The 11,529-nt window shown below is 40.6% G+C and overlaps 2 protein-coding genes across 3 annotated transcripts; one reads left to right on the plus strand and one right to left on the minus strand.

Moving 5' to 3' along the window:
- Positions 1-923: 923 nt before the first annotated feature.
- On the plus strand, positions 924-4,873 carry s1pr5a (sphingosine-1-phosphate receptor 5a). The gene is made up of 2 exons (XM_017416485.3): positions 924-1,261; positions 1,911-4,873. Exon 2 carries the CDS (start codon positions 2,193-2,195, stop codon positions 3,393-3,395), a length of 1,203 nt encoding a protein of 400 aa, XP_017271974.1. The 5' UTR covers positions 924-1,261; positions 1,911-2,192; the 3' UTR covers positions 3,396-4,873.
- A 1,768-nt stretch (positions 4,874-6,641) lies between these two features.
- spc24 (SPC24 component of NDC80 kinetochore complex) lies at positions 6,642-11,397 on the minus strand. Of its 2 annotated transcripts, none has more exons than XM_017416667.2 (6): positions 11,296-11,397; positions 10,812-10,986; positions 9,381-9,525; positions 9,177-9,281; positions 8,910-8,986; positions 6,642-6,867 (listed from the first exon to the last, which is right to left on the minus strand). In XM_017416667.2, exons 2-6 carry the CDS (start codon positions 10,975-10,977, stop codon positions 6,761-6,763), a joined length of 600 nt encoding a protein of 199 aa, XP_017272156.1. In that variant the 5' UTR covers positions 10,978-10,986; positions 11,296-11,397; the 3' UTR covers positions 6,642-6,760. The 2 variants fall into 2 exon arrangements, with proteins under 2 accessions (XP_017272156.1, XP_024861813.1); XM_025006045.2 differs by lacking the exon at positions 6,642-6,867 and adding an exon at positions 6,901-8,431.
- Between the last annotated feature and the right edge of the window lie 132 nt (positions 11,398-11,529).

An 11,529-nucleotide genomic window follows, 5' to 3' on the forward strand; every position in this document is an offset into this window, starting at 1 on the left:
TATAAAACAGCATTTGCAAGAGCTATAATGACATATTTAAGACTTGGCCTTACTTGGACTAGCCTTTAGCTCATCAGTTTGGCCAAAATAAACTATTTTCTCCAAATCGAGGTTACCTAAAGGTTATCTACAACATAGAGGCTACACTTGTTCATAATCTTTCCACAGAACCAAATTTAAAATATCTGTAAAGTTGTGTTTGCATTGTTGACAGCACATTTAATGAGAAGGTAAATAATCCTATAAGTGTGTCACTCTGCGACTGTAAGACAGATTTAAAGGAAGAGATCATTCTGGGGCTTTAAAGTCATTTTTTGGGGCTGATATAAAGTGTTCAGTTTTGTTGCGAATCATATGGCCAACACAAAAAAGCCCCACACAATACAAAAATACAGAACACTGTGTTAAAATCTGGATTTTTCACCAACGTGGTTGGGCAATATGTCACGCTAAACTTACCCATACCATACACATTATTACTTACAGCAGAATTGCGGTTATGTCTTGAAATATGCTTTGGGGAGAGTTTTAAAAACAACCCCTATAAATGGTATGTAAAAAAAAAAGTAAGTTTTGATGTGTGAGCAAAAGCATAATTACAGATGAAGCCCATCTGAGCAAGTTATTTTCTGAAATGTGGGGTTTTTGAACTGCAAAACAGACCCAGATGCACCACTTCTTACAAATGAGGGATTTTTTTCTCTCTCTCTTTGACAAATAAACTTGGGGTTTTTGTTTTTGTTATTTTTTTTAGTTCTGAGATACTCTGTGTGATTATTGTTGTCCCTCCATGGTAGGGATTTTCATGTAATCTGTCAAACCTGTAGGGCAGCATACATTCATAACTGCACCTCCTCAGCAGGTTGAATAATAGCAAAACAAAACACACAAAAGAAACCGGAGGAGAAACGGGACTTGGCCTTGAACGGCAACCTGCAGCTTCTCTAGAGGGGAAAAATGATCAAATCCTTCCTTCATCTGCCATCGAGCTCTAACTTATCCTTGAAGAAACAACACAAAGGAAAACTACAGGGGTTTCAAGAGAAGGAGGGGGAGAGAAAGAAATCGTTTAAGGACACAAACGGTTGTGAACCAACCCACTGCATGTTGAGTCCTGCCCTCCTCTGTTCCCACATCACACCGTGGCTGCGCGCTAAGCGACACAAACCAGCCTCCTCTCCTCTCCTCTTCTCTCCTCTAACCCTGGGATCACTTCTGTCTGAAGCTTTCTGTGGATATTTCGCAGTGAAAGTTTGCTCAGGTGAGTGAAAAAAGCTTTGCGTTTTTTGTTTTGTTTTAATCCGGAGCCATTACGCGCCTGATCTGCTCGACAAATTAAATCGACAAAGAGGAACTCTTGTCGCGTTTTTCCTCTACTAATAAGCTCTTTCTGACATCCCACTAAAGCCCAAATGGGTCGGCGAGTTCTACCGTACGTTTGCTAATTGAAACAGAACTGATAAACGTAAAATAGGTGGCAGAAATAATGTGGCACGTTTGGATTTTTGATGCGTAATTGCGCACAAACAGCTGCTCGTTGAAAAAGTATAAACTATATAGAACTGATTGTTTCATATATTTTTTATTGTTACATTATTATATAACTTGTGACTATAAACATTAACTAGCAGCAGAAATGAAAAACTCCCACTGAGGTTAAATTAACTAAAACAATGTTTGTATTTAGTTACTTTTTGCTTCCATTCAAGGTTCAATCTTTTTATTCATCCAGAGTAGTTGTGAAGTTGTTTCAGTTATTACAGCAAATGGTGATTTTGCATGTTACAATAGTTTATATTTAAGATCAGATTTCTTTTTTCTATTTGACATTTGAGGTGTTTTTAATAGCTACATTTCCTTCTTCTTTCTAGTCCCCAATATTAACCGTTTTTCTCTCTTGTGTCATGCAGGCTGGCTCTCATTGCCTACTAGTGAGCCTCCCAGGTGTTGAAAAAAAAAAAAAAAGAACCTTTTAAAGGAAACTTCTGAAACCACAAGAAAGCCCGTCTGACTTCATCAAAAGGAGCACTTTTTCCCCGGCTCACATACCTGCCGAGAGAGACGGAAAATGCACAACCGCAGGACTATCTGACGTCTCGTTTGTGGATCTAATTTTAAAACTAGGAAACTTAAAAAAAAAAAAAAAAAAAACAGACAAGCAACGAGTCTTCTGCTCCTGGGGATTCTCAACAATGACCAATGACTCTTTCCATTGCACCGGTGTTGCTGTAGCTCCATCTCCCAACCCCATGGCTTCCTCAGGAGAAGGGAAGGGGATGTACAACGACTACACCAGCAACAAAATCATCATCGAGCACTACAACTACACAGGCAAGCTGAACGAGAACAAGTACAAGGCTGGACTCACGGCTGAGGCCATAGTTGTCCTGCTGGTCTGCCTGCTTATCATCGCAGAAAACACGGTGGTGCTCGTGGCCATCTGGAAGAACAAGAAGTTCCATATACCCATGTACTATTTACTGGGCAATTTAACTCTCTCTGACCTGCTTGCAGGTGTGACCTACATGATAAACATCATGACATCTGGTTCCCACACATTATGCATGACTCCTGTGATGTATTTCCTGAGGGAGGGCTGTGTGTTCATCATGCTGGCTGCTTCAGTCATCAGTCTGCTGGCCATCGCCATCGAGCGCCATGTCACCATGGTGAGGATGAAGCCGTACCAAGGCGACAAACAGGGTCGGATGTTCACTCTGATCGGAACCAGCTGGGTGCTGTCCGTGTTCCTGGGCGTCCTGCCTGTCCTTGGGTGGAACTGCGTCGGACAGCTGGAGAAGTGCTCCACCGTCCTGCCGCTCTACGCCAAAAGTTACCTCCTCTTCTGCATAACCGTCTTCAGCGCCATCCTGTTGTCCATCGTGGTGCTGTACATCCGCATCTTCCGCATTGTCAAGTCCAACACACAGCGCCTCGCCTCGGTGCCACAAAGGAAAGGCCTCTACCGCAAGTCCCAGAAGTACATAGCCCTGCTGAAGACTGTCACCATCGTCCTGGGAGTCTTCATCGCGTGCTGGCTGCCTCTTTTCATCCTCTTCCTGCTGGACTTCTTCTGTCCAATTGGAAGTTGCAAAGTGCTCTTCAAGGCTGAATACTTCCTGGCCACAGCGCTGGTCAACTCCTTCCTCAACCCCATCATCTACACGCTGACCAGCAAGGACATGAGGAAGGCCATCCTCAGGCTGCTCTGCCACCACTGCCTCCTAACCAAAGACGGAAAGATGAAGAAATTCGGAATAGCCTTCCTAGATTTCAGCACCACTAAAACGGACGCAACCTCCCGCAGACTGGAGGGACTGGAGACGACGGTGTCCTCCGGTAACTTCACACCGTCAACCATTAAAGCCATTTATCCCAGGATTTCCAGGATATGACACCTAGCCTTAGCCTACAGGTGCTTCGAACCGCGTTAAGACAGTGATCAAACATGGGGAGAAGCAAAAGGTTTCTGTTGCACTTTGAAATCTCTTCAGGTTTTTATTTTCATGAACTGCTCAGTGTTTGTGATGAAAGAACTTTTTGGCTAAGCATTTACCTTTTTTTATGCTTTATTAGTAGCTGAAGGTTGAGAGAAACTAGCATTACTGTTGTCTTTGAGGCTCCATCTGCTCCATATTTTTTTTTTTCTCTGTCTGCACTGTTCTAACAAAAAACGCTGAAATGTCCACGCTGCACCACTAGGTGGCAAGAACGTCCACAATAACAACATATCAAATTACAGAGAGGGAACATTTTTACCTCGGCTACAATTGACTGTAAAATGAAATCTTGACCTCAAAAAGAACTCTCAAGTTGGCGTCAGAACGGGACCAGCTTCCCCGTAGGCTGGTTCCAGTTCAAGTTTTAACTCCCGCCTTGTCCACATAAACAAACAGGACATCCCCCCCTTGGTAAAATAAAAAAATAAAAAAATTCCTCACTCCTGATATTTAGCTGTAATTAGTCATTTCATGCTTAAAAGAACAGTCATGTGACACCATGACTGTGTGTGGGAGAGTACGCACGACTCAAAGACTCGTGTCTCTAATGAGCAGACTCTGGTTACAAAAATACACCATGGCAGCTCACACTCGTAGCTTCAGTTCTCCACAGTGGAAAGACTGTGGGCTATGGGGTCTAGTCTATATAGCTGTTGGCTACAGAAAACGATTTTAGCTAGATCTTTTTCTTTTTCTTTGTTTACAAATTTCTCGTTATTTCTAGTTACAGTACAAGGTGCGTATAAAGCGAGACAGACCAAGAGAAAAAAAACAACCAATGGTTTTTATTTCTAGGTCAAGTGATTGTGGGCATAGGCTTATTTGTCATAATTTCTTAGAAACTAAATATTTTGAGGCCACACTCCAAAAACAGACATTTAAAAAGCAAACAAACATAAAAAATCTGCACTTTGAAAAATGATTTTTTTTTTTTAAGAATCTCTGTTTTTCTTACCAAAAACTAAATTTATGTGGACAGGAGGTGTCAATGAAGCAAAAAAAAAAAGTGTATACATATATTTGGAGTAATGTAGATGGGGCATTAGAATCTTGAACAAGGTCAGTATTAGTCAGAAGTTATTTCCTCTAAAATAAAAGTTAAAAAAAAAAAAAAAAAAAACCAACCATATCAGTGTTTGTAGTAAAAAAATTAAAAAAACAAAAAACAACTGAGAAAACCAAGATGTTTTACATAAATGCAGCCAGATTGAGTGGGGGAAAGCCCAATTGGAAGATTTATCCTTATCTCCTGCTGCCTTTGTAGCATATAATGACATGTTGTTAGGAACCCGGAGCATCCACACCCAGAAAAACTTGGCTGCCAAAAAAAAAAAACCTAACCATGTAATTTCTGCCATGTGAGTTTTGGTCAGCACTGATGCTAGAACAGAGGAGGCTCGGCGGCCCAGAGACGCATGAAAGACGTCAGCCGGCGAGCTGAGCTGGGTGGCTTTCAGCTTTGGAGGTCCTTTCAACATATGTAGCAACACATGATGAGTGCCCTAAAAGCAATAAAACCTGACAGCGGAGGCTTGACGCCTTTCTCTTTGGTTTTAACAGGCTGGAATATGGCAGTGAAAAGTTATAGCTGTGAACTACACCTTCTCTTTGGAGACAATCCAGTCAACCTACACTCTTTTTTTTTTTTTTTGTAAAGAGGTGTCAGTATAAATAACTAAACTCCAGAGAGGAGTGAAAGGACTGAGCAGTTCGTCATTGTAAAATAAAAGCTTTGCAACATAGTAAAATATGTAAAGATACAGATTTCTATTTAGCTATATTTAGCATACTTTGTAAATATCCATAACGAAGCTGTCTTGTTTTGTGAAACCCTTAAATTATGATGCTGGTTTTATATCTGCACTGAATAAACGTGAATGATTTGTAAATGCAGGTCTGTGCGTGTCTTAATGTCTCTGAGTTATCGAATGACTTGAAACATTTCCGTGTTAGGCAATCGGAAAGTCTTACTTGACATCTCTCCCGCCATCGATCTTGTCTCTTTCTAGAAAACCAAATTAGGGCATACAGTATAAACACAAACTGCTCACTTGGTCGAACATGCTCTCTGTTCGTTTATTAAAACTATTATTATTTGATGCAATATTAAACGTGTGCGTTTTTTTTTTAAATACTGCAAAGTTCTGAGAAGACAGAATTTAGATTTAAATACATCAATAAGATCCACGACAAAGCATCCTGAAAAGCCTAACATTTCTTATTAGGCGTATTCGTTTTGAGTGACTTTGGAATAATCCAGTGAAAAGTGAAGCAACACCTCAAAAAACATTTAGGCCTTTAAAACTGAAACTTACAGAGAAAACCAAAGAAAAGCTGAAACTTCACTGAGAAACCACTTGCTAAAGCCACTTGAAGCCGAGGCACGGGTGAAGTGGCATAACTGTGCCTGATGCTGAGTTTACCGTAAGAAACCACGTGTGAAAAGGCTCCCCGATTCTGCATGACATCCTGCCTACTCCAAACCACGCGTCACCGCTGCTGTACACAAAAAAAAGACGACTCCTTTTCAAGTAAGGGGGGGTGAGTTCTCATAGAGGCAGGTCTGCATGTGAACAATAGAAGCCACAGTCCCAAATGTGGGAGGATAAATCATATAGAGACAATATTCTGATGATTCAATACTATCGCACCTAATACTAGAGCAATCGTGGCAAGATAAAAGTAATAAAAACGGTAAATTCTGAGTGTGTGTATGGGGGTCCTACGAAGTGCAATATTCAACAAGTGACATACTCTAACCAGAGTAATACAAGTAAAACAGCCACTGCATATAAAAGCCTAAAACACAACTAGTTAATGAAAGTAGGTCTGAACTAAATCGTCACAGCAGACCAAATATAAATATCTTGAATAAATAAATCTTCTAAAGCTGTAACCCTAGTTTCTACTCTAATTCACATCACTATGTTGTTTGGAGAAAACTCTGCTGTTTATCTATAAAAATAAATGTATTGTTTAAGTTTTGCAGCTCTAAGAAAGCAAAGAAACAGGCCTTCAGCATTAAATGCCTCCATAGTGACACCTAGTGACCAACTCGCTGTATTACAAGTTTTTCTGATGACTCCATGATGATGTTCCTTAATAAACAAAAAAAAAACAAAACAAAAAAAACACTAAACCAAAAGTTTGAGATATTTAATTCAATACATTGTAAATGATGCAATATGACATAAAGACAAGTATATCCACAAACAAACAAATAAAGTAAAACAAACAAAACATCTCCAGCATCTTTCCATCTACCATTCTGTGCTGACAAAGTCCCACAGCTGGTCGCTTACTTCACTCTGAGAGCGAGCAGACGTGTCGATGTTGATGGGAGTCGCCAGATCGGCGCCATAATGCACTGCACGAGGAAATAAAGGAAAAAGAGAGCGCATGGAACGGCTGTACATTATTGGACACAGACAGATGAGAAGGCGGTACACAGAGACGAAGGGATTTAGATTCAGCTCGTTATCTTGTCTGTACCGAAACTACAGAAAATCCACAATGTCCTTTACAGAAATCACTAAAAGATAAATCAATACACTCATTGACAAAAAAAAGGTTTAGCACCCAGAAGGAGTGGAGGTAATGAAACGGCACGTGTCGCCTGTGAGTGTATTACAGTGTTAGTTCAAATGGATACCAGAGCAGCACGGACACACAGCTGGTCTCATGTCAGGCCCGGAGACAAGCAGCAAATCAGAGCTGGATGGAGTCGTTCAGCCGTTGTATTGAATTGTCCCAGAACTATTGAAGATGGTCTTTGAGATCAGGCAGATTGGACACTAGATCAGAGATGAGGTCTGAGCTGATCAGAGACATGTTTGACTGAGGGCCTGACTGACCACAGCAGAACCTCAACATGACTCAGGCAGTCCATAGACACACATGATGTGATATGAGTGGACAGGTGTCCTGTAAAAAAACTATCAACGGTGCTGTTTCAGGAGGAGTAAGACATGCAGACGCAGGATATTACAGATGTAGCGATGTGCTGTCAGGGTCCCCTGAATCACTACCAGAGGTGACCTGAACTCACACCTCATGTCACCTGTTTTAGATCAGTCCGCTCCTTAAAAAAATCTAATCATTCACAGCCCCATCGCTGGTCTGCATGTGGACCAAATTACATCCAAATCAGACCATTCCCTCTTGGTGTTTAACGTTTGTTTTTTTGTCAGTGGCTGTATTTAAAAATAATGCACCATATAAATACAACCAGTACGTTTCAACTAACGAGACTTGGTCATTTGTGCAGGTTATGTGATTTTTGAGATGACTGAAACCGGCACATGGTTTCATGTTATTAGTCACCCTAAAAATAAATAAAAACAAAAAAAGAACAACTTTTAATATACAGGGTGTCCAAAACAACAACAACAAAAAAAAACCTGTCATTATTTCGTAGTCCAATTCTCGCTTAAATGATGTCAACTTTTAGCTAAATGTGTAAAAAGTTTCTTTCAATATTTCCTCTTTTCTCCCACAGGGTGAAGAATGATGTTCTATAGAAATGAAAAGGGCACTTTGTGTCATCAAACAAGAGAGTGCAGCGTGCATTTTCAAGTAAATTCAAGACAAATGCACCAACATAGAAGCAGATTTGGACCCGGGACAAAAGAGGTCAAAATGAAGACGCGGACTGGACTGCTGACTTGATGTGTATCGGGTCACAAGCGGTGGACATATTGAACATTTCCTCAGAATCTCCTATTCGAAGTTTTATTGCTCGACACAAAGCTGATTGAATTTCACTTGCCCGGGATGTGTAGTTATTCAAGTATTCGCATTTAAAATTATGTCAGTTATTTTGGGACAATTTTTTTTACCCTGAATATCTGCCTGAAAAACAGACTCGTGATGTGTTCTTTTAATCCACGAGTCACAGCAGACCTCTGGCTCTACCTCCACCCACAGCAAGCCTGCAGACAAATCATTTGTCTTCCTTTGTAAGTATTTTTTTTAAGGAACAGTGCAACAACATTTTAGAATTAGGGGAAATTATGCAATTTTTGGAGATTTTTATTTGTCATTTAAGGGAAAAAAAAGGTACTAAGTACACTTTGTATTGATGGGTTTTCTACCCTGACTGGTGAAAACATGGCAGCAAATATTTTGAACAGCGTTTGATTGAAGGTTAAGTTTGTTTTTAATTAAAAGCATTGCATGTCACTTTTTCCCCCAAGCAAGGGATAAGTTTACTGTTTATTATCAAGTTTCTGATTTATCTGCGTCAATGCAAGACAATGTTTTGATAAAGTAGGAAGAGTAAAACTGTTGTTAGAAAGATACTCAGGAGCCCTGTGCATTTTTGACTGAGCTATTTGTACGGAGGGGAAAACTGCCATCCTGATTTGAGTGTTTGCATGAGGTGAAAAACTTTAGAGGAAAACGACTTACCTCCTTTTAAAATGTTGGGCTGTGTGTCGTACTCCCACTTGATCTTGGTTATCAGGTAGTACAACTGAGCCACATATCTGTGAACAGGAGAGAAAAAAAAATCAAACTACATCCAACTACTGCCATCAGAAGACCAAAACGTGAGAAAGAACCAATCTGCGTCGTTCAAAGTGCCAGTGATTGATGCTTAAGACAAAAAGAGCCACATCACTTAGGAGGATTTTTCAGGAAGCTGAGTGCTTTTATTTCTGACTGACTGCTACTCACACAGCTGACGGGATGATCTCTGTGGTGTCTTCATCCACCTCAGTCTGAAGAGTCTCGAGTTCTTGCTCGGTGCTTCTCAGACTCTCCAGCTGTTTTTGCAGAAACCTGGAGGACTGTTAGGGACAATAATAAAGAGGAAGATGGGTGGACACCGGAGGGATTTACAATCGTTTTCCGTGGCGAGCACGGACGTCAAAAGGATACTCTATTTCTGAGTCAGTGATTTGACTCTTGGCTGTGTACTGTCTCAGCTGCACCTCCAGGTTCTCCAGCTCCTCCTCCCTGTGCTTCTTCTCCTTCTCCATGTCCAGCAGCCTCTGGCCCGCAGTCTCCTCAATCTGTGCTGTGTCTGAACATAAAAGGCACAAATTATGCATACAGGCTCAAATAAATCTTTTAATAATTGGTGCTGAAGCTTTTAGGATGGCTTTAAACTTAATGAGGCCATGGCATGGTAACTACTGGTTAGTGATAATGGTTGACTGCAGCTGGTAGTTTCCATTTACCAGAATAAAAAGGATTTGGATTGACCAAAGCTAAAAACAACTGGAAAAAGTCCAAGGAACTCAGTGAAGATCTACGGAGAGAAAATTAATCAGGGCGTTCAGGAACAACCCAGGAACCTCCAAGGCTAAAACCTGCCACGAACTGGAAACTGCTGGAACACCAGCGTCTCTGTCTGCGGTGAGGCCAGTTTTAAAGTGACTTAGGCTGAAGGGGTGTTGACCGAGAAAGAAGCCCCTGCTCCAAAAACGTGCAGCTCCAAATTCGACTGAACTTTGCAGCTGCCCACACGGACAAGCGAAATGGATTCTGGAGAAAAGTTTGATGGTCAGACGAAAAAGAAGTTGAGCTGTTTGGTGACAATGACAAGAGGGGAAGTGATAGTGAGGCTTTCAAACAAAAGAACACTGTACCACCTGCCAAGCATGGTGGTGGTAGCATCATGCTGTGGTACTTGTGTACCGCACAACGTGGATGGAGTAAAGAAGAAAAGAGAACTACCTCTAAGTACTTCAAATCAGCAGCTAGATGGTTGAAACTCAGACACATTTCTGTGTTCCAACAGAACAATGAGGCACATGAGAACTGGTTTCTGACTGGATAAATCAGGCTAACATTAAACTTCAGGAACTCCCTTTAAAAGCCGGGTCTGTGCCAGAAAATGAAGCACTGTAAATGAACTCTACCGGTTCAGCAAAGAAGAGCGGTCAAACATCAGACATGAGCATGCAGTTGAGGTGCAACATCCTAAGAGACATTTAACCAAATATCAGTGGGGTTGAATGTACATAAATGAATGTATAATTTATAATTTTGACTCTCTCTGGATTAGAGAAAATCCACAATACATTCAAACTTTTGTACCCAATTCTTGTTTTATTAAAAATTATTGAAGATTTATGTTGTTTAGACATATACAATTTATGATTTATTACAAAAAAATCATTAAAAAGGCCCGAACTACTATGGTATTCATGCCCATGATGAGTGGATGTAAACATCTGCTTACAACTGCATGTCTGAAAATGAAACACAAATTTATATACACAGTCCAAGCACACAGTGCTGAGATGTGACCTAATGTAAGCAGCTAAACAGAAACGAGAGACAATCACCAGCTTGGTTTCTTGCCTTTTAAAATTTGTGTCACGAGCTTCACGGTTTCCATGTGTTTGTCAGAGAAGACCTGGTGGTTGATCTTGACTTGTTTGAGTTTTTCAGGCTGACTGCTGTTGATGAAGCCCACCAGAGCCTCCCCGGTCTCCTCCAAGTCTTGAAATTTGTCGCACTGAATCATTATGGGCAGCTAGAAAACAAACAAACTACTTTAACATCTACTAGGAAAAGATTTTTAGTGTAGTAAAACACTGAAACACTAAAAGATGATCAAAACTACAAGTATTATGTTTCAGACCATTTATTTTAGACACCACGTTAATGAATTACAGCCTGTTCCTGTTTGTTTACCTTGTTTATAACGAGTAAACGTTAGCGAACAAACTGTAAAATAACATAAAACTAAAGGGTCCGCATTTAAAATAAAATATCTGTATATATTGTTGGTGATATTTCAAGAAGAAACCAACATTTGGTAAAATTAAAACAGAAAACATACCTTATTCGCTTTTTTCTGGGATTCAAACTCGGAGCGAACTTCCGCGCGCCTGGTGTTTTCTTCTTCTTTGGTGGTTGGCGGACTCTAAAGTGGCGCCATCCCTCTGTTGCCCCCTGCTGGTGGATACTAATTAGTGTAGCGCTTTGTTTTTGAATTATTCCTGTTCTGGTTGTTGCTCAATCATCTCGGGGAACGTATATATTTATTTTAAAGCCTAAAAAGGCTCAACTCAAA

The sequence above is a fragment of the Kryptolebias marmoratus genome, linkage group LG12 (genome assembly GCF_001649575.2).
Source record: "Kryptolebias marmoratus isolate JLee-2015 linkage group LG12, ASM164957v2, whole genome shotgun sequence".
Classification (NCBI taxonomy): domain Eukaryota; kingdom Metazoa; phylum Chordata; class Actinopteri; order Cyprinodontiformes; family Rivulidae; genus Kryptolebias; species Kryptolebias marmoratus.

Excerpts from the sequence above, each read along its gene's own strand:
- s1pr5a (XM_017416485.3), top strand. The coding sequence starts at position 2,193 with ATGACCAATGACTCTTTCCATTGCACCGGTGTTGCTGTAGCTCCATCT.
- spc24 (XM_025006045.2), bottom strand. The coding sequence starts at position 10,977 with ATGATTCAGTGCGACAAATTTCAAGACTTGGAGGAGACCGGGGAGGCT. Across the intron at positions 9,526-10,811 it reads CGTGACACAAATTTTAAAAG|ACACAGCACAGATTGAGGAG; the intron begins GCAAGAAACCAA and ends TTTTATGTTCAG. Across the intron at positions 9,282-9,380 it reads ATCACTGACTCAGAAATAGA|GTTTCTGCAAAAACAGCTGG; the intron begins GTATCCTTTTGA and ends ACAGTCCTCCAG.